General features: G+C 39.3%; 1 protein-coding gene across 2 annotated transcripts in view; it reads right to left on the bottom strand.

The window, feature by feature from the left end:
• The window catches only part of Crb (cell polarity complex component crumbs), a 44,475-nt gene that overhangs the window by 2,807 nt on the left and 17,784 nt on the right, over positions 1-23,884 (bottom strand). The window contains exons 2-12 of one of the 2 annotated variants that reach the window (XM_078180150.1): positions 11,013-11,383; positions 10,424-10,604; positions 9,602-9,769; positions 8,264-8,591; positions 7,595-8,055; positions 5,303-5,767; positions 4,438-5,173; positions 3,313-3,715; positions 2,145-2,600; positions 1,200-1,952; positions 93-924 (exon numbers count right to left, since the gene is read on the bottom strand). In XM_078180150.1, the coding sequence (XP_078036276.1) occupies positions 93-924; positions 1,200-1,952; positions 2,145-2,600; positions 3,313-3,715; positions 4,438-5,173; positions 5,303-5,767; positions 7,595-8,055; positions 8,264-8,591; positions 9,602-9,769; positions 10,424-10,604; positions 11,013-11,383 (5,154 nt within the window). The remainder of the gene's footprint in view (positions 1-92; positions 925-1,199; positions 1,953-2,144; positions 2,601-3,312; positions 3,716-4,437; positions 5,174-5,302; positions 5,768-7,594; positions 8,056-8,263; positions 8,592-9,601; positions 9,770-10,423; positions 10,605-11,012; positions 11,384-23,884) is intronic. The other variant, XM_078180151.1, reaches the window with a different exon arrangement.

Raw genomic sequence — 23,884 nt, 5'->3', positions numbered from 1 at the left:
CGTTATTAATCGCTATTTATCAGGTTTATTTTTTGTAGTGTATTTAAAATCGTAAAGCACGTGAAAACAATTGAATTGAATTGCAGCCTTACCAGACATTACATTGTGGGGCGGCGAAACGGTGGTTAACGAACGTTCATTAAAGTCTATCGAATTATCTTGTATGCCGCTTCTATTTTCTAACATTTGTTTGCTGGAGCCGATGGTCACATAACTGTGCCGATCGGACAAACTAGAACCTAATCCGCCTAGGGTCACTGTCCCGGTTACCAGTAAATCGTACCACAAAGCGAAATTGAAATTCGGGCTGACGTGCGAAGCGCTCTCCTCGTTAGAATTCGCGTAACTACACTCCATCGAATTGTTATTCAATCTCAGTACTATAGACGTCCAATTTCCGTCAGCTTCGACCTTGCCAAAGCTCAGTGTTCCCTGATTCTGAATATCGAGCCGCCAAGACACCGTGATCTTGTCTTTGTAAACGGAAACCGTGAAATGTTGATCGCCGACTCGTGGCGCGATGTGCATCAGGGTACCGCCGGTGTTCGATCGATACGTAATTTGGATCGTATCGATCGTCGAGTCGGTCACGTTCTTCTCCTCCACTTGACTGTACACGTAAGTAAAGGACGTCGTTACGCCGTCGAAAGTGGCATTGGCGATACATTCGTAGCCGTCATCGAGATTGACGCATTTCGATCCGGCCGGGCAGTCCTGCAGTTGACAAAATTCCATTTCCTGACACGTCTTTCCGGTGTAGCCTCGCGGACATTGACACCAGAAGTCATTCCATGTAACGTGACAAGTGCCATTGTGGTTACACGGATTGCTCACACAGACGTTATCCGATACAACGCCCTTCAAGACTTTATCGTTGTCGAAAGTCACGTTGCCGAATTGAATTAGGGTCGGAATATCATTTGCCTAAGGAACCACAGAAAGCTTAAGATATTTTGTTATTTAAAAATTATACAGCGTGTGCAAGTTATGCGACTCTTACACTGCATAGTCACGAAACGAATAATATTATACGATAACATTTTGAAGCAGTATACAATAAAAGAAAAAGACTTTCCGTACGTTTTTCGATCGCATTGATTAATGCTTCTACAGCTTTTTACCACAGCTCAGTATAAAACTATTCTAACATGTTGAAGAAGAATCAGCTGTCTAAGAGGAAAATAGACATGTTCTCTTACCTCTAGAGGAAAGAACTGAACGACCATGCTATCGTATCCGTTCGATATTTGAACATCTTGAATGATCCCTTTGAAGTTCACTTGCGGGGCCTGCGGTACTTCGATCTGGCGATTATCGACTTGGCGTATATATCTGGATGCTTGTGGCAATCCCCCCAGGTATAAAACGGTGACGTTTAGCTGGCCAGACGCGCTGATAGTTTTCCGGAAATATTCGGTACCGTTTATCTTTACCTGGACCAACGTCACGTTTCGAATCACCTGTATCAAGTGATTATTTCCGTCGTTCAGTTTCACACCACCGACCGTGTAAGCTTCGGTGCCATTAAATTGAATTCTAACGAGTAATTCGCCGCCTTCCAATTGTGCAGCTATGTACGTTTTTTCTTGAGGTTTGACATCCGTTTGCAGACCCGGTTCCGAACCCAAGTAAAATATGTCACCTCTATCTTGCCTTGTGCGGATGAACATGGAGATGTCAACGATGGATCTCACCGCCTTTCGAGCCGTGTCCGTTACTTTCACTGTCACGTAACCGTTCGCAATTTTCCCGTACCCGAATGTGGCCGCTGTCATGTTATACTGGCAAGTATGGCCGAGATATGGCCGCTCGCATTCGCAAGAAAAATCGCTCCAACGGTCCGTACAGTATCCGCCATTTTTACAAGGGTTCGGCGAACATTGGGCCTCTCGTGGGCAGCCCGGTTCCACACCTTCCATATGTACCGTTTTCGACGATGTGCCAGAGTACACCTATAATTATTCGTTTTACAATTTAGTTTAGTACAACTTAGTATTTACAGTATACAGTAAATTTTTTCTAATTGTTCTTCAGCTTTTAAACAAATATGGACATCTAATTTCCTGTTACATCTAATTTGTTTACGATCGCTTTTGCTCCAAATTAGTAGAAAAGTAATTTAGCAACAATAAAGCATGACGTACCCATTCGCCGTTAATGACGACGTCTTCGGTACACCCCACGAAGAAAAAAGGCCCGTGGCTCAGCCGTCGCAGGTAATTGCTCGTCCCGCCAACGTAAGTCATCGGGAAAGATGTATGATTAGAATTGGATCCCTCGGTCAAACTGATAGGGTAAATCGTCTGCTCCTCGTTGGCCGAGAGAACCAAGTGCGTGGCGTTAATTGCAACGAATACTTTCTGCCAAGTGGAATCGTTTAAGTCGTTGCCGATGAACACGCCGCCCCATTTGTTCAAAAGGCTCGAGTGTAGGTTCAATTTGCCATCGACGAGCTCCAGAATATAAAATGTCGATCCTTTGCCGATGGCGAGCAGCCCGTACGGAAGTGTCGTTCGGAAACGGAATTGTATGTCGTAGCCTTCGTCTCGTGTAGTGTTCACTAGTACGTACGAATTACCGCTTAAGGACATCGTTGTCACCTAGAAAAATACAATGAAATTATCTCGATGACAACGATCGAGATACTGTTAATTTCATCCTTACGCACCTTTTCCTATTATACATATTGTGCAAGAACAAGGAGTGCCATTAAAATCAAATAACGTTCTTCACCAAGTTCGTGAGAAATTAGCTTTAGAGTAGAGAGGAGGCGGCAGCAACACTTCGATTACAAATTACGATCGCTTAAGAACAATTACAATTACGACAACCATTTTTACATAAAAATTTTACGCGCTTATTTGACATTATTTAGGCACTGCGATTTTGCGGTATGTCAACTGATATTCAAGTTATATCGTATAATTTTTACATGTTGTTTTTACATGTCGTGTGTTGTATTTCACAACCGTTTCATTATACTGTTTAACATTAATTTTACAAAATTCTTCAATTGTTCTCTATATATTCTAAAATATATAAAATGCTACATTTAACACTGTCGCTACCGCCCCTGTTCTACCCGTGCATAACGTAAAAGCTTTGATACATTTAAAATAACAGAACGATTTATTCGTATAAAATGTTCAGGTATTGGTGGTATACTTAATAATTTTACTGATTCAATATTTTTTTTACACTCATAATTTATTAATTCGATCGCTTTGGAAGTTTTTATATTTTGAATTCCCCCAATAACAAAACAGCCTAAACGGATATAAGGGAAATTTGAAGAGAGCATGATATACTCACGTAATCGCAAATTTCTCCGTGGAATCCATTCGGACAAGTACAATTGAATTTATGTATTGTTTCGTCGACGAGATAAGGCCAGCATGTTCCCCCGTTTTGACAGGCATTTCCTTGGCAGCCAATCAGCTCCACCGAACAATTCTTCCCGCCATACTCTGGATCGCATGTGCACATGTAATCGGCTCTGCCATCGGTGCACACACCATGCTCGCATGGGGTGTACCTTTTACACTCGTCGATATCGTGCTGACAATGATCTCCTTCGTAACCCTCGTCGCATTCGCAGACATACCCGCCGATACGATCCACGCAGTTCCCAGCTTTGCAAGGGCTGCTTTCGCATTCGTTGATATTTACTTCACAATTTTTACCTGCCACACCTTGGACGCAGAGGCACTCGTAACTGAAAAAAAACCATTTAATGAAAATGAATTTACTGACAATATGTGTACATATGTCAAGGCCAGCTCCGTTAAAGGTGATACGCATTTGCGACACTGTCGTCGGAAATTTTTCCGTGCACTTTAATAAAATAAAAATAAATCGGAAGCCAGTGACACGCGCTACTTAGGTGGCATAGGTCACGCGAAATTGACGCAGTGCTGAATGCGTTAATACCGTGCTTAGCGGCAGTTGAAATTAACATTTTAATAACAGAGAATTTCGTAATTAATTGCTTGATAGCGACAGCAATTTGATTCGGCTTAGGTAATCCAGCGATCTCACTTATAACTATCCTTAATGGCTTTTTTTTTATTATTGATATAGTTATCACTGATTTCGAAAACCTCATTATTTTCAGTGGTTAAAACACGTACAGAGCTGTTTTTACACTCATTGATATATTATATGTAATTATTAATTATTGTATATATAATAATAAAAGAGTTAAATATGACCCATTCTTCTGGTGGGAGCAAATAGCTGTTCGTTTCAAAGTTGTATTACAATTGCACAGTACAGTGGCGTGGCGTGTCTACCGCGTGATCGTTATAATTCTGAACGTAGGCCGGAGTACACTGGTGCCTACTTATATACAAAAAATTGTTTCGATAAAAATGAGAAATTCTGGGTAATTATTTGAGATAATGTTTCCATAACTTTAAAGGTTTCTGCGACACTTACCCACTCGCGTTCGCATAGTTGAATTCCTGATTGAAGATGGAGGGTAATGTCTTCGCGTCGCTTTTGTAGAGTTGCCTGTTGGACCTCTCGAGGCAGGTGCCGTTGTATTGGCACGGCAAGTTCTCGCATTCGTCTATGTCCACCTCGCAATTCTTGCCGGTGTAGCCGGGGTAGCATCGGCACTTGTAGTTCTTAATGTCGTCTATGCAAGTGGCACCATTCTCGCAAGGTTCCGACCGACAGTCGTCGATGTTCTTCTCGCAACGGGAGCCTTCGAACCCCGTGTCGCTGCAGTCACAGGTGTAATTGTTTATGCCATCGATGCATCGGCCATGGTTTAAACAGGGCACCGGCTCGCAATCGTCGATATTGAACTCGCAATTGAATCCGCGGAAGCCGGGCGAACAGAAGCACATGTAATTGGCGATCTCGTCGACGCACGTCGCGCCGTTTTTGCAAGGATTGCTTTCGCACTCGTTCACATCCACGTCACACGTTTTTCCGGTGTAACCCGGAGGACATTGACACTCGAACGTGTTAATCCCGTCGATGCACGTGGCGTTATTCTTGCACGGCCCGCACAAGCACTCGTCGATATCGATGTCGCAATGATCCCCGGAAAAACCGGGCCTGCAAAAGCAGTTGTAACTGCCGTCCTTGTTCACGCAGATCCCATTGTTACAGAGAGCACTGCCTATCACTTCGCATTCGTCCACATCCTCGTCGCAGAATTGTCCTACAAGAGTGTCAATCATTAATCAGTTAACATTCGAGGGCGGAGTTATTGGAATTGACTTTGTTATAAATGTACAATTGAACTCGATCCCATCGCTAATATAGAACGATATTCTTGACCGGAGCTTACCTTGGAAGCCCTCATTGCAGTTGCATTCGAAACCATGTTCTCCAAGGTCGATACACGTGCCGTTATTGCAAGGTTTCGTCGCGCAGTGGTCAACGATCAGAGTACAATTAGGGTCCCTGTATCCTTCATGGCACTTGCACTCGTAACCGGCGATTCCGTCGACGCATATTTTGCCGTCTGGGCAAAGCACGTCGACGCAGTCGTCCACATTGATGTCGCAAACTTTTCCTTCAAAGCCAGGAGGACACTTGCAGACAAATTCGCGCCGTGACCTCGACAAAAGCGTGCAGTTCCCGTTGTTCTTGCAGGGGTTCAGGGCGCAAGCATTGTATTCCCACTCGCAGTTTTCGCCCATGTAATCTTTCGTGCAATTGCAAGTGTACCCATTGATTTGGTCTGTACACGTGCCCCCATTTTGACACGGCTGCGATGAACATTCGTCGACGTTGAATTGACAGACCTTTCCTGTTTCAAAGAAGACGGGAAAGTTTGTGAAATATTAATAGCAACGTAAATACCGCACGGCTAAAATGTTGCACCAGTGCAGCCAAGAAAAATAACTATAGAAAACATACGTTACAATTGTGAACTACGATCGGGCGGAGACTCTGCGTCGCGTCGCCATCCGAGTTCAGCGTTTAAAATCAATTACGAAAAATACGCAATGGGATCGATGACAAAGTAGCGTGAAGCGTGCAAGTGTATTGGATCGTAGATAGAAAGGAAGTTAGATTAGCAAAAGTAAGATTGGGAAGCGAAGCTTCGGTGGAAAATAAAGAGGAGTCGCAAATCGGGTTATTACCAGTGTATCCCGCGAGACATTGACAGTAGTAGTTATTCAGTTGATCGATGCAGATTCCTCCGTTGCGACAAGGATTGCTGGAACATTCGTCCACATCGATGGAGCATTCGGGACCTGTCCATCCTGGCTCACAGGTGCAATAATAGCCGCCAGGCTGTACGGAGCGAGACATAACAAACAAAGCAAGAGACCACATAGAAATAGTTTCGAATGTGATACGCACAATTAATCCGGCTGCGCGTGCATGCAAAGCCGTGTGCAAAGGTCACACTCACATAGTCGTGGCAAGCGGAAGCTTGTTTGCAAGGTAGGTCGCGACAGGTGATTGGGTCCTTGCATTGGGGCCCGGACCAAAATCTCGGACATTGACACACGATACCAAAATGGGTCTCAAGACAACTGCCCCCGTTGTAACAGACCGAACACCATTCTGAGGCGGCCGATTGACATGTCGCTCCTGATAGTCGACACACCACGCAAAAAACATGTTAGACAACGAGAGATGGGATCCAGTCTAATACGCGTACTTACCGGTTCGAGTCGAACTCGACGTCCATGCTCTACAGCATGTTAAATGATAATATTACACTTTATCCCATCTCTATCGACAACACAAAACATTCAGGCAGGACAACATCGCGACACAGGGGAAATGTTATGAGAAGAAACAGTAGAGTTATGCCATATTAGTTACTTAGTTACAGACAGTCGAGGAAATCGACAGAAATGTTCATTGTGTTTCGTGTTTGAAGTTCATTGTACACGGGTCACACTTGGCTTTCAAATGTCTCCTTCTACATGGTATAATGAAAATCGTAATGCGAATGACGTGTTCTAACAATAAGTTATTTGCGTATTTAGTTATTATTCTTGTAGTAAAAGTAAAATGAAATTACAGTGGAACCTCGATTATCCGGGTTAAGCTGAGCGTCTTGAACGTTCGAATAATAGAACAGTTACTCAGTAACAGTGCCAGAATTCTTGTTTATTAACCCTAGGGTTTATAAGGTATTAGAAGGTCTGCTTAAGGCATATTTTCTACAGTTCTGTTCATATTTTGTGAACATACTATATTATATTTAAATAATCCATTTCAGTACCTGTAAAAATAAAATTCAAGAACTTTATAAAAGAACATCATTAGAACGGCAATGCATGTTTAATATTCTATGTATAATTTGTGAGTCTTGTTTAATCATATCAATACATGTAGAATTCTGAGTAAAGGTCCGTATAGTCGAGGTGTCAGTGCATGGATGTTAGAAATACGCCAGTTTGTAATGAAGAAAATAGTCAAACGATCCACTTTTCACAAACTGCACTTGTACATCAATTTTCCAATAAATGGTGAACTCTTTTCGTTGACACAATTTTCTCAGAATCAGTGGGCCTTTTCAATCATTCTACCACGTTGAAGGACTCATTTGCACAGATTTGTGGAATCTTCTGACTATACATATTTTGCGTATATACTTTCCTCGGAGTCTTACCTTTCCATTCCGGTGGGCAAGTACAGTTATAGCCATCCTTGTTGCTGGTACAAGTGCCGCCATTGTCGCAGGGGTTGCTGGCGCAGTAGTTGATGGTGCAGTTCGGAGGGTTGCCCATGAACCCGGGTTTGCAAACGCATTGCGGACCGTGAGCGTCTTCCACGCAAATACTGTTCGGTGGACAGGCTGCGTTCTCGCACATGCTTCTTAATTCGCAATGGCGGCCGTCGTATTCCGGCGGGCAATTGCAATGGTAAGAGCCGACGTCGTCCACGCAATCACCCCCGTGCTTGCACGGGCTCGACAGACACTCATTCAGATTGAATTCACAGTTCTGGCCCTCGAAGCCGATCGGACAACTGCAAATGTAACCGCCATAAAGGTCGTAACACACGCCTTTATTTAGACAGGGATCCGCCGTGCACTCGTCGATGTCGATCTCGCAATTAATGCCTTCATATCTGCAAAAGGGAACAATGTTGTCAGTTAGGAGGTCAAAGATCGATAGTGAAGAAGCGGAACGACCTCCCGTATCTTAAAATTCTCCTAATGCTCTGACGTATTCTTCGTTATCATGAATACATAAAAATCCGCAGTCTAGAAATTAGCTTATACTAAATCATTAGCTTGTAAAAAAACTAAAACGACGAACATAACAAACGCATATACCCGGTTCGATCGCATATACAGGTGTAGTTGTTGATGCCGTCGATGCAAACACCGCCGTGCTTGCAGGGATTAGGGTTGCACTCGTCGAAATTGATTTCGCAGTTCTTGCCTGTCCATCCAGCCAAGCAATCACACTTATATTCGCTGTCGGTGAGTGCCAGACAAACGCCGTCGTTTCTGCATGGGCTTTGCTCGCAAAATCGTGCTCCGAGCTGCGATTCGCAGTACGTTCCGGTGAATCCGGGCTTGCACGTGCAACTGAAGTCTCCCTTCTGATCTTCGCTGCACGTACCGCCGTTGCGGCACGGAGCTTTTAGGCATGGCGAACCTGGAAAATCGAATCGCGGTTAAGGCATCGGTCACGAGTCGGTCCAGATGAAATTAGTAAACGAGAACAACAGAAACAAATGAAAGTTTTGTGCGGAAGCAGTTAACGTCGGTAGCCCCCAAAGTCCAGACACCACCTAGTGTACCATCCAGGAAGCCAGCCATGGGAGGAAGGAACGCAGAAAAATGTTAACGTTCATGCTAATTTTACGTTCTGAATATAATCAAGTACAGGAAGCACCGGGTTTTTCGTTGCAGTAGAAAGTAATGAGCAGAATAATGGATATTCTCTTTCCATAGTATTCGTAGTTTTTCATGATTGATATGATTGACGAGGTCAAGTGTTTGCAAGGAATGTGTGTACGTGTATGTGCGTGCGCGCGCGAGTTCTGTATACATGTGAACGCGATTTTTATGTACTTGTCTTAAAGGGATGATTCCATCCTAAAATAATTGTCCATGCAACCCCATCAGTTTCAATTGCGGAGTAAAGCTATTGGATGCTGAACAAAAGGCATTTCTCCGTAAGCCGATAGTAAAGGAACAATCACTAAAGAAGAGTAAAAGTTGTCGATTAAGTATAGACAACGGATCCATGGCCAAGCGGTGCTCTAAAGGACCCTTTATCAGATTAACTTAACATGATTTTTATTTTATTTGAGAATTCACAGTCTAGTAATAGGAAAAAAACGGTTGGATTATGCAAAAAGCAATCGACACAAATCTCTATGCTTTTGGAAAAACAAATAAAGACGTGTCGTCGTCAGATTATGAAACAATATCAAGAGGCGCATTGTGTTCGATGCGATTCAGCCTCGTTTCAACTGGTACAAGACGGATTAAAATACACAGTTTTCTTTGAAGTATTCGCGATTATCCACATTACATCACACTTTTGACGATCAAAAGATAATCGAGTAAATCGTAACACGTGATAATAATTATACAAGGCCATGCATCCGTTTCTATTCTTCGACTCTTGCGAAAACCTCGCGCACAGCAGAGGTCTACCATTATCAATATGACAGTTGTTGCCGGAATATCGGGCGTAACAGAGACACTCGTAACGATCCTGTCGTGACACGCACTTGCCATGCATCATGCATGGCTCGTGACCACAGAAATCCATGGTGGGAATTGTGCTCGGTCCTACACCATCTCCGAGTCCGCTGCTACCACCTGAAAGTTTTGCAAAACAAAGTCTGGCATGCAATCCGCTACTTGTTAAGTGGCACACACGCGCGCAATACTTAGAAAATTTCATATAAATTATGCGTGAGCTTTAATTCAACGAGTGTGCAGAGACAGCAACAGCTTATACGAGAAAGGTACATCGGTTTGAATTTTCTTTCACAAATCAGGAAAGGGTAGAACGTGAGGGACACTTTTGTTTACGATACGATATTAAAAAAGCTGAAAATCTATAAGTACAGAGGTAAAGTTTTCTTATACGAGTACTTCTCTTAAAATGAGACCCTATACTTAGTTGAACGAGAACTGACCCATAGTGTAAATAGCGGAACGCGAGCATCGCGTGATCGGGTCAGGGCCGAATCAAAATTTTCGGACCCTCGAGGCGAGTTCTCACCTTTCATTCGTTTTAAGTTCAAAGATCCACAGCTTTAGTAACAAAAAGACATTAATGTCATTAAATAATCTAATTGGGTATAAAATTCTTCCTTTCCATTGCTAATATTTAGCAACTACTATTCTACATATAATTGGGCATCGAAACATTCGAAATTTCAAATATGAAAATCGTTAACTATTTTTCCAATTTGTTCCAAGACCGCAGAAATCAAATTTTCCTAGGAGAATTGTGAAATTTCTTACATCCTTTATTTTCAGCAGGGCAGGGACCGAAGACGGCTCCATTATTGATAGTATCGTTAAACAGGAAGCCGGGACCTTGGAGAATACAGCCCCGGAATCCTTCCCCCACGGTGAGAGATCCATTCATGTCGTAGTCAGGCAGCGTAAGAATCGCAGCATTGTAGGTCGCATTCGCTATTACCTGAGCATAAAATTTAAAAATCAGTATCGCGCGACATGATTAAGCTAGATATTAGATCTCCCCCCTGTTTCTGAAAAAAATTTGCTCGTCATTGTATCTTTCATTTAACACGTTGACGTCGGCGCCGATATTCACGATTTTCTCTGTGAGTCGGCGCCCGAAATTTACAAAAATGAAATAATTATGTTAAGTTTATAATATTGAATTTCTATGTCTTTACTATTGAATATATGTTCATAATGTTCAGATAAAATAACATAAACCTATTTTGTAGCATATATTTTGTGAAATGCAAGCAACTAAGCAAATGTACACCGCCCCGCGGTGTAGACACGTGTGCCCCATCGGTGATGCACGCCGGCGTCAACGTGTTAAGAGAATATCCGAGATTGCAAAGGTCCTGATTACCTGCGTGTGACCAGCGGCATTCAAAGTCAGGTTGCCTAATCTAAAAAAGAGATTGACATTCTGCCAGGCGTTGTTTAGTAGCCTGGAGTTGAGTTTAGCTTCGTATCGTTGCTGATCGACGATCGCCACGAATAACAGACCTTCCGGTGTCACTTCGAGACTGATCGAGTCGTCGTTATACTTCTGTGTGAACAGTCTGCCGCCATCGCATGTTCGAAAGCTGAGACCGCTATGCCTGTGCACCGAGACGAATGAACTCAACTTCAAGAAAGATGAGCCATTGAAATATGCCTCACGTGGATGTTCCTCGTAGTTTTTATGTCTGACGTCTTGTGGCGCTTCGTCCGTGACCACTAATAAGCTAGTCAGTACTGAAACAAAATTTTAAAATAACTGTATTGTGCTCCGCAATTGTATTACCGTTTAATAATTAATTTTAAATTCCACGCGTTACCAAAACTGCTTATATACGATTTCACTTATAACAAGACAAATCTTTCCAAGATTTGGTACGTTTCTAGGCTTGTACAGCTTAGTGCATAATTGTCTAGACTCTTATCAGTTTTAACGAATAAGTAGATATATTAACACGTTTGTGGCCAGCCAACATCTCAGTGTATGTATAATTATCACGTTCCAAATTTATATATCGCATATGTCTCGTGTTTCGTTGCGATATTGTTGAACGTGTTGACTTCATTCCGATTGATTACAGAAAATACACGTCGAATACAGCTTGTACGCCTTATTTAAAATACAAAATTGGTCCTTCTATTGAATGAAATATTTGTAGATCAAAAGTAGCCGTTTCTGATTCAGTTGCTCGAGTTACTATGAATTTGTATTATTTTATAAATAATACAAATGGGCTTAAAGAGATGGCTCGTAATACAAATTTTATTATAAATAACTAAACTTTAGTTTTATCTATATAGATATTACTCTTCAAAAATTATTTATAAAATCTCATTCAATTTCTAAATTTAATATAATTTTTTTACAACTAATCACAGATAAAGGAATTTCATTTGTCAAGGGATCAATTGAGTAGAAAAATTGTGAATACGAAAAAATATATGTATTGCCACGTACAAAGTAGGAGGATAACTTTAACATTACTTATCACGTGCATAGTGGAGAAGAAATTTCAGAGATGCAACGTTTAATTTCTCTTTTCGTATACAGAATTATTCAAGAATTATATAAATAAGTTAAGTTAGTTTTTTTATTACTGTACTAGGTAAATCAATTTGTTATTTATTTATTTATCGATGATATGTATAGTCATTGATCTATCTATATATAATTACTAATTTAATTCTCCTAATTTAATGTTTTTGTAATTATTTTAAGTACGTGCTTAACAATAAAATAATGCAAATTTATAGCTTCGGTTTGGGCCAGGCAAACGCAATTTACGTGGAAGGATTAAACCGAGTCTATTAGAAGTACAACATTCGTCGTTGGTCTTAAGGTGACTGATGTCCGCCTCATCAGGGGAGACATCTCGCAGGATCGATGGTGACGAATAAATAATGCATGAGATGCATCTGCACGCCCGCGTAAGACTGGTTAGTGGAGACTTCCGTTTAAACTGGACATCGCGGTTCCACAGCCGTGAAAATAAAGAGAAAATTCTGTTCTTGAACTTTAGTTTTGCTAACAGTTTCTTTAAATTTCTTGCTGGCATTCAAACGAGTTGGGAACAGGACAAATTTGTAACTGATACTCGAAAGACCGTTGAAGAAGCATTCACAAGAGCTCTTGATTAACAATAACCAATTCTGCGGCAATTCTAATGGTCTTATCAATATTTTATATGCACCGACGATTCTTGTAGGTTACACGTTTGAGAAATTAGCACAGAGCGTAGTCCCGCCGTCGCTTAATTTTATTACCTTAACGAGCATATCTCTACTCCCATTAATTTACATTTAGAATCTAAATTACTGATCGACATTGAATTTTTGTTCATGTACAGGCAATCAAAATCTTTTGGCACACCTTTTGAAACGCAGTAACTTTCAGGTGACAGAGGGATTCGCGTACTATACTACGTTCGACAAGAACTGGCAGAAAATGTAAACAGGCCGTTCACGTGATCGGTGCTGCGGTTGCACTTGAGTGGCTGTTAGATGACGATGCTCAGGGACGAATCTTAGAAGACTCTCATCGAGGGCCCTTGCATATAGAATAGCCACGTGTAGAAGGTTTTTTGGAAGAACTTTTTTTATATGAACCTATAACGAAGATTTGAAATTGTCTTTTGTAAAATTCGATAACTTGTATGCGTGTTAAAAACGTTATCGAAATCAGTTGACTTTTATACGAGCTGTAGACACTTAAAGTTTGTAAAAATATCAATTCTTTATAAAAAAACAGATACTTTTACGTCATTAGATGGCTGTAACTTGCTTATGCGTTAACCAATTTTAATGAAATTTCCAGTATGCATATAGAAGCAATTATATAAGTTAATGTACAATGTGACGAGGTAACAAGGACTTATACACTTGTACACAGGGACTAATGAATCTCCAGCGTGTCTTCCGACTTCGCGCTTTTACGAAAGCAATTTAAAAAGCAAGATTACGAGGGAACAACTGTTCCGGAAAATATGACTAATGATTAAATCATAACAGAATTTGTGGCTGGGTCTAAGGAAGCGGCAGCGAGGCATTCATAATTAAGATTCATATCGTGCCAACTTCTATAGTTTTTCCACGATGTTCACGCAGGAACTCGCGAGTTCATGTGTCTAGCATACAAAGTAGCCCGCGTAAGAGTCACCAAATACACTGCATTCGTCTATGTCTATTTCGTGAAACAGCGCCGAGAATATACCGTAACAGATGCAGTTGCGGCGATTTAGGTAAATAGTGCAAGAGTAGCCAAGATTTTTTATTTATTCTAACAACGTTCCAACGAATATGCCGCTGCCTTCGTAATAGGCGAGTTTTTCTCACCCTACTGATTTTCTAATAAATACATTATAACGATCTGCTCTATGCATTATAACGAAACTGCTTTAACTGCTCGCTCATTTTTATTACAATTGCGTAATAAATAAATAATTGCGTATCAATTTCTTTTTGTTGCGTAGTGTAGATTAACGATTAATTATCGAATAATTTTTTCAGAAGGAGTAAGGAGGATAAAAAAATAATATTTCATGACAATACAAGACAAACACTAACATTATAACGATATAAGATTCAGATACGAACTACTAGCACCGATCTGAAACATTAAATTGGCGTGCAGGAAGCGCATTTTCCAAAGCGGTGAGAAATGTGTCAAATTCACAAAAGGGGTGCACAAGAGTTCAGAATTAAAGTCTAAATAGCAACGTTTCATTCAATTCTTCGTCTGTAGAATTCGCACGCTACGTCAATGACCGCTCCTACTCCAGTCTGGCTTGTGCATATCATTAACGGTGAATCAGAGAAGATTTTAATCGTTAATTATTACAGAACAAAGTTCAAATCACAATTTCTAATTCTTCGTTTTCGTTACAGGGATCCAATGAGACACCCACTTTGTGCAAATAATAATTAATATTTGTATTTGTCATAGTTACATACAAATTCGAAGCTACCATCCATCTTAATCATCATTCGTTTTCTTTGTGCAGGAGATATCACACGTATCGAGAAAATAGTAAGTTAAAGGAAAGTTTATTGGTGAAAAGAGGCAAGGCATCCAATAAATTTGCACGAGATGCAATATACATTGGTTAATATACGAATATCGCATATAAATGTACACATTCCAAAGATTCATAACCATTAAACTCTTGATATAATTGTTAGAAAAAACGGACTTATTTGCGGAAGTTAATAAAAGTTGGTCAATACATGTATGTGGAATTAGAGAATTCGCAAGTCTAATGGGAAGGTTAATAGCGGCATGTCCGATGATAGAATACGGATATCTGTATAGTAAGAGGTTAGGAAGGCGCTAACGTTGGAGATTGTAATACGAAGATAACTGTATTACCTTACATCAGACTATATTTAGAATGAAGAAAAAAAGCTGAAAAAATACAAAGAAATAAATTAACTTGGATAAATTTGCAGGAACTATTTTTATAAACGTATTTGAAACCAATATTCGTCCCAAAAGTCACTCGCAATCGCAAAATGAGAGATCCCTTAGCTAAATCCACTTTATTTATGAGTTATTAACGAAAAACATCGACTAAAGAGAGGCAAGAACTCTAATAACTACCCAATGAGTATAACGTGCAATTTACTAAAGCAGTTTATTTATATTTATATTATAGTACCGCTTATTTAATAAAGGTAATACACTAGTTATTCTTTTTAAATCCAAGTTAGAAGTATTGTTTCGAGATGTTCATACTAAGAGCCGTAACGAACAACCGGAAGTCACCATCACCTTCTCTTGTTTGAGTCAAGAAGACGAATAAGGTGACGTGTCCCTGGCCTCTGGTTTTGCAGCCTCGGTTCAACGATGAGTCGATAGAAACACATCCTGTTTCGTTGCTGACTGTGCGGGCATTGATGTCTTCGCATCGTTGCGCGCTCGCCGTGCCACGTCAGGGAAAACCGTTTCTTCAAAATCTACGAATCATTTGTCATGTTCCCGAAATCGACTGACATCATTAGAGCAGATGAAACAATAATTCATTCTAGAATGATTTTCGCAGGATCTTCTTTTAACACGTTTTAGTTATTTTTATATAGTTTCTTCACACGTTTTGTTTACTTCTGCACGGTTTTTTCAACGTGCTTTATCCACATTTCCACGGATTTGTTTAACGTATGCCTATTTCGGTGCGACAATCGTTACATAATTTGATGCTTCGCGGAGTGCGAAGATGTGATAATGGTATGCGGTAAAGCGGTTCAGTAACTCCATAGACGAACCTATATATTCCGAATGCGAGGGCGGTCTCATAAAAAGAAGAGTTCCTTGACACGGTGAATACGGGTATTCAGCTATGAGTTCAATTATATGACTCAACAGCTTCGCAGACCGGAGCCGAGTGTGTTGCCACGCCTTCATCGACTAGGTATAACTTTCTTTGTTGCATCGCAGGGAGCAATTCTATGTGAATAATCGTGCCGCGTCCGTGTAGTCTTTGTAAAATGCTAGATGAAATGATAGTAGTTAATGCAAGAGAAGTAGTAGCCTCGACAACAATAAAATAGGTAATCGACAGCTTATTACGCGTCGATCATTCTAGTGCCTTCTCTTCTCTTCACTTTACTTCTTCATATATAGTTTGGTTTGATTCAATCGTCTCGAAAATTTGTTTGTTGCAGAGGATGCTATACAGTGTCGGTTTGCATTTCTCGCGACCATTTACATTTCGCTTGGTCATGTGTAATCAATACTTTTATTGTTTATGAGTGAACCGTTCTTCTTGCCGTTATGCAACATAGTTGTTAATTGTATTAGGGAGGCATGTAAACGCACTCGAGAGCTCTAATAAACACACCTTATCGCAGCGAACACTCGATCCTGGCGAAATAAATACGGTAGCCGCGTGCTCTGTTTGACCAACAAACTAGCGTCTTATCTGACCTTACTTGCCGTGATCCTGCGCGCCATCCTCATCTTTCTCCTACTTGATATTCGTGTTTCGAAAGTAAAAGAAATAATTGCGATCGAATAAATTCTAATTATTGCAAAAATGGCACGGCAAAAGTAATTCTCTCACACGTTGAATTCCAATCCGCGGCGTTTATCACTGAGAAACGAGTTAGAGTAGCGATGACTCATGTCCCCAGTCTTGCAATAGATCGTTCTCCAAGAAACTCTCGTGGCGTATTTTAGCCGTTTATAGTCTCGATAATGTAATCCTTGAATTCCCACGTGCCAATGGCTCGGAAAGCGTCTTGTGCTGTTGCCATTGTATACTCGGTCGACGAAGCCTTGTATAAAACGTTTTTCTTAGGCCATAGGTACGGTGACCAAACTGGGAACGCGCTCGAGTCAAAATAACCTGGTGGCTCACTTAACTTTTCTAGAATGTGTACACACGGTAGAATAATTACTAAAAAAGGGGAGAAAAAAATCACCAATTCGGGATCCATGATACATGCATAATAGTAAACACGGGAAAACTAGAGTCTTCGTAACCGCGTGAAAATAACGTGGTTCTCATGTTCGCGAACACATAATTGCCCAGGCAAGAATGAAACAGAAACAGCGTGTCGGATTTCCTTCGGCATAATTGGCATTCCAACCGGTTATATTCGTAGAAAGTTCTTCAGTTCGCAACCATATCATTTATGTTTAATTACACTTTTTCCGGCTTTCGGAAATTCTGCAGCGGCGACGCAGCGATAATATCCGAATTTCGGAATGTAGTTTCCGCAAGATATAATAGTTTGCTTAAATTTTCATTCGCGCGGTGCAACGCGCTGCGAATGTTGTTCATTCTAATCTAGTTTTTCGTTATACATATAGCATAAAAATTTTATTGATGAACGCATAAAAATCCAATTTTCTTGCGTTTATCAAATTGGCTAGCTACAGTAGAAATAGGTATACAAACAACATCCGTAAATCTAGTATAATTGTTTCTAGCTAGGCGTTTTACTTTAGTAAATAAAAACGAAAAATTGGTCCGGTCGCGTTTCGCAGAAACATACTCTGTGTAAACGTGTACATTCCCGGATATAATAAATTTGTTCGTGCAGCTCGGACTTCAGTTTTTCTGTAGTTTTCGCATCCGAAGTCACGTTTGACGCAATCAAGTGTCCGAGACAGGCAACACTTGATCATTGCGAGTAAAAACGTGCTCCCGGTTCCTGACAATTTTAATTTCGCGCGGATATTTGTTCTATTTTTGAACGGCTGATGGAGCAGATGTAGATTCGGCAAAATAAATATACCGAAGATATTAAAAATGTGTTAATCGGTTTCTATTATTAAAGACTCAATTTAGTCAATCTTCACAGGATATCAGAAGTAAACAGGTATCTAGTTAACTTCTTTAACCCTTTGCACTCGAATTATAATATCTGTGGCAACACGAGTCCTACACCGAAGGAGAGCACATACATATTTTCTGATACACCCTGTATACATCGTATGCACGTATATTTCTCGGTATAGTCGCGACCATTTACGCCCACTGCCCAGCGTGCATAGACTTTGTTGCGATTGTTGTACTGAGCTCGGGTCCCATACTGCAGAATATAAATTCAGCGTCATTTTCGGATTACCTCCGAGCGAGTTAACAACAGACCTCCATACTGTCGCACGGAGATCGGTTTCAAGAAGTAATCTGGACGCGTCATAGGTGGTATCTTGTAGAAAATTACTCGATCGTACAATGCTCGAGAAGACTAAACTGTACGGACTACAGCATGAGAAGGGTACAGTTCAAAATAGTAATCTGTAAATTTGATATTTTCGCTTTAGAGACAAATTCTTTGCATTCATTCATGTTAACACTAAACCTAGCACGGTCGGTCGAACGACTGGTCTCACATTTCTTATTTTATAGTTATCGGAATCATAATGTTATTTCTGTTAAAAATTGTTGGATATATCTTTTTATCCATACACATACGTATTACAAAAAATATGAAAAATTTGAAGAAATTTTATCTTGTAATTCTTATGAGGCAATTTTTCCCAGTTGCTTTTAGACCCCGATAGGTTTAGTGTTAGTATATGATGCACTCGTGTCTTCAAGAGAAGACACTGATGGGAAGGGCTGATTCAAATGTATGCATAAAATGTACTTATTTTCACATATCTCGTACAATGCGACGAAACGGTTGTTATGTAACACTTAGAAAAGTGTACATACAAGGGAATGCCAAGGTGGCGTTGAAAGACATATATGGAGGCAAACGCCGTTCGAAAGGGTTAAACGGCATCGCTCTGAATTCCTTTTTTTTCTAAGATGGCTTGACGGTATGCGGAATTGCTGTCAAACGGGATTACCTGAAACAAAAATTTAAAAAAATTTTTAGGACTAAGATATATTTTGTAAAACAGAATAAACGCGATCTTATTTAAACCACATGGTCGACATTTCACATAGACGAGTTTTTCATGGTAAACCATTCGTTAGAAACAGCTAACGACAGATTTGACTTGTTCGGCTAGGCCCTTTGCGAGTGAAAAACATCAGCATCTTTTTGTTGGACACGAGAAAGAAATAGACTGGGTCGTAACGATCACAAATCACCATAAACAGCGAGAAAGGAATGTGCCAATTGTTATGGAAACACATTATTTTGTAAATGAACAAACACAATTGTCCTCTGCATAACTGTACATGTGCAGTTGCTAGGATCGTATCTTATAACTCACTTAGAAGTATCCAAGCATGCTCTCATTTGGGTCAGACTGGGTAATCCGGCAGTCTTACGACGCCTGATACATACTATGTATGTAGATATACAGATATCTTTACAAGTATCTCGGAAACGAAAACCAAAACGACGGTAACAATAATAACTTTGTCAACATATTTCAATGCCAAGGTCATTGGCGCAGCTTTCCCTAAACGCAACATTTACTATTTAAATTAATAATTTTTAAAATATCGATCTTCTCGAAACGTATTGTTACCAGCCATTGAGAAGTTCGAGCAACCAATGTGCGATAACGACATAATTTTATCCAATTCTTTTTTTTAATTTCAACGTATTTTATTTATCAAAGAAAACTGTCGGTATCTCTTGTTGAAAGACCCTTTGTCAAGTAAATATTACATTTTGAAGTTCGTCAAGCGCGAATGTGAAACTTTCTTGCGAGCCGGGATACGATTATGTCATTATTTGCACGTGAACAAAATTGTGAGGTATGTGGTAGCACGGATAGGTGCTACGATGGAAATCGGAGCTCGTTCTACCGACTGAACTCAAACGGTTCCCACGGATTCGCTCTGCAGTCCTCGCCTTTAGGCTCTTTCACAGTAAAATGGCTGATCTATCGAAGAAGAATGCTCCTCTTTTTGCGGTAACTAATTTTCATTCTCGTAATTCTCCTTTACTTAATGATCTCCTTGGTCCAATGGTCATTCAGGAAATGATCTATACCATTGTTTAGCTTATAACGTTCATTTTATTCGAAGCCTAACTGAATCTTCAAGAGTATTTATAGCCTGCAAGTACCGTTACATTCTTCCAGTAAAGCAAACGTTTCAATTTTTTAATGACTTAGTTGCAGAGTTCGGCATTATTCGAATTGTTTAGAATAAGTATTTCTCTAAGATAATATGAATTATTATTAAAATGAATTCTTTTTAGTCGAATATTTTATCCGAATAAATTATTTCAATAGCAATACCAAAAATCGTTGACTGTTCTCGTAATTTTTTAAACGCATGTGTATTGTAAATACAAATTTTGGCATGTATGACGATTTCTTTTGCACTCGAAAAGAGATTATTTCGTTACGCACCAATGATCGATATACCCAGCAACTGAAATAATAAATAAATAACTAAATAATAAAATATTAAATTGTAATAAAAATAACCTTAACTCGTGTGACAAGGTACGAAAGGGTCTGACGCACTTATCGCGTAACAACTTTTCAATATAATTGATACAAATGTAACGATAATGAACAAACTTAACGATAAAAAGTAACAAGTAGTGATCGGTAGCGATATTAAATAATAATTGCAAATTGAAATAATCAAAACACAGCGTATATGGACTACGGAAGGGCAAGTGTCGAATTCATTCACACTCGAAAACAAAAAGATCGGTTAAAAGACAACGAGCGTTGTCTAAGAGTGCGATGTCTCGCTCAGAGGTGGCGGATCCTGTCGCTTTTTGGTAGAAATTATTACCGAAAGGGGCGTTAATAGTGATAGGTCAACAGCCGTTTTGAATACTCGATAGTTCAACGGTTATTGTCAATGTTATGTCAAGGTGGACAAAGTGGATCAACGAGAGCGTTTCTGCCCCAAATTGAAATACCGTTACGTCTCGACCACTCAGATAGGTTTAATGCCAAAATATATTAAAACCGCGAGGTACTTTAATAGCCGTGAAGTACGGTGATGGAAGCGTAATGGAATGAACATGCTTCTCTTGTAACGGTCCAGAACCAATATGTCCCACTGATGAGATTGTGGTCTATCTCAAGTACGAAGATTTATCAAAGGAACAGGTTTTCTTATACATTCGCTTCCTTTGTTATTGTGTCGAATAAAAATTCCATTTTCCAGTTTTTTAGAAATATCCTTCCGAATATTCTACTTGTTGGTACGATTTGAAGGCCACAGATAATGAACAGATCTCGAATAATAATTTTCGGTGATAAAGTACGAGGGTTCATAATATACATATATTTGAAATAGCACGTACGAAAGAAAAGAGATAACCTGACATAACCGTAAGTTAACGCAAAATAGAGTAATGGAAAGAAAGAATTCTGTTAGTTTATACATATACAGGGTAATTTGCTGAAATTGAACGTCCAAGTTATTTCCGTTATTACAAAAGGTAGGAAAAAATGACAAAGCGGTATTTAAATGGTTTCGAAGCGTGCATCCGATGGGAAAAGGAATCCTTCTACCAAGGCTATTATAACGAACCTTTGATAATAACGAAAATAATTTTGATATTAAATTTAGGTGAATTGAAGTAAACAAATGAAATTACACAACCTATATGTAATTTCATAGTTATATTTAAATTTAGGATTGCGAACATGGAATGTAATAGTGTAATACTGTAAAAACGCAAAAAACTTTAGTATAGAAGTCTGAATTGAAACAAAATTATTATTACAATAGCCTGTGTAAAATATAGAATGCATAGTATTCTTAAAAATAATTTTATGCGACAAAGTAAAAAAAATATTTGAATCTGCCTGTCTGAATGCAAATCGTTTAACAAACTGATGCGTTTATTATCTTAAATAAGCACAATTAATATTAAAAAGCGAGTACAGTTTCTCAAAATTAATTTGTATAACTTTAATTCATAACAATGTAAAATGTATTTTCTGTTTTTAGAACATATTTACCAATATTCTGTTATCTATGTTTTTATAGCTTATATCTGGTTTATCTATGTTTGTCATATTTTATATATTTTATACTAAAAATTAGATTAGATTATACGTAAGTCTCTCAAGCACATATGAAGTAATAGTAGTTGCAATACCATTATTCTAAATATTACTCTGAAACATTAATATTTGATGAAACATTATTTTCCTATATTTTAATGAAATACTTATTTTACGATACTAATTTCACATGTAACTATACATGAGGAAATAACAACATTTACATTTCATTTATTATTTTATATTTACTATTTTTTGCTTAAAGTTCTAATCATTGATGCACTAATGCCTTCTACTAGTACCATTTCGAATTGCATAGCTCTTTTTAGGGGTAAGCCAGGATTAGAACGTGTATAACTTTTGAACAGACTCGACAGAATCTACAGAGATATATATATAAGAAAGTTAAAAATCTCTGAACCCGTAAAATAAAGTTTAACCAATCGATGCCCTGACTTAAATCTGAAATCTCTCTTTATAAATTATGAAATTTCTCTTTGTAGTCACAGATTTAGTTTCGGTGGACCGTTCTGTATAAACGAAAACGACGTTGTGTAGAGTCCGGTCGTTAAAAAAAATCCTATTAATATTCTTCTGTTAAAAAAACTGTTAGCAGAATTTCCAACGCGTGATACAAGCGCGCATTACAAGGGAACTCGTAGCAAGATGGTCCCTGTTGCGAAAGGGCTCATCGTTTCGGCGGTACTCAAGCTTCTGTCCGTTATTCGTTTTCGCTCGGGAGACCATTAGGACCACTTTGGACTAATAAATTTTCAATTTCTTGCAGGTAGTAGCAATGTGACTGAAAGCTTCTCGGCGCACATATGTGCTCCACTATGCAGTTTCACGTAATATCGTGTGACGTCGATACACTCGGAAATGGCTGGCGGCCTTGCGCGACGACGCCCGGCATTGACCGGGTCACTAATTTTCAAGGAAAAGGAATCTGCCAGCGCGCCGCGGACTGTTAATTCCACAACCCTTCCGGGCTAGTGCCACAGCTGTTTTCGTTGCTATGAAAGTGCGTTCCTACTCCTATCGAAGTTAGAACGCGTTCGCGTAATGCTAGCATATCAGCGGCGTGCAGCCGTTCAAGTGCTCGCTCAACGATCCGGATGAACAAAGGTCTCTAGTAACGAAATCATCCACTAAATAGATGATACAATGGACGAAAATGCGAGTTTTTATCCATCACGCTGAGATTGTTTAACCCAAAGCGGATAAGCTAATTTAATTTTTCATGATTTTTTAGGTTTAGAAATCCAGGAGGCAAAAATCAGCATTTTCGACATTCGTTAGTATTGCTTCTGACCAAACATTTATTGCCAGCAGTAGCATAATGACTTATCTATACCTAATCTACAACGTGTAAATTTCCTTGGGTAGTTAATTTCCAGAAAGGTCTAATTTGCATGCGTTTTTTATAGCAGCTGCTATTCCACTCTTTAATATCTCAGAAGCTTTTTATGCAACCTTTGCATCCCAGCTACATAGCTTCACTCAGTGTGCGAGCAGATTTAACTAAAAAGAGTGCTTGAATTCTTTGACCAAATTCGAAGTCCGCGTGTGACCTTTTAACCAAAGGTTCCAAAGTACAGCTTTTAAAAAAATTTCATTTATTTGCTTATTAAATTGTCATTATTTTTACCAAGGGATCAAAGGATACCTTTTAAAATTTTTATTTAACGTTACTTTTACCAGGAAGTACTTGTAAGATTTAAATAATATTTTTAAATTTCAATCGAAAATTACTTTCTAAGTATCATAACAATATCTTTGGATTAAGTCGCATAGTTTTTGGAGAATGAATTTTAAAAAATAAGACAGACAACACAACGTCATCAAAT

This window comes from Augochlora pura, chromosome 5 (genome assembly GCF_028453695.1).
Source record: "Augochlora pura isolate Apur16 chromosome 5, APUR_v2.2.1, whole genome shotgun sequence".
NCBI lineage: Eukaryota > Metazoa > Arthropoda > Insecta > Hymenoptera > Halictidae > Augochlora > Augochlora pura.
This window is presented reverse-complemented; position numbering and strand designations above follow the sequence as displayed.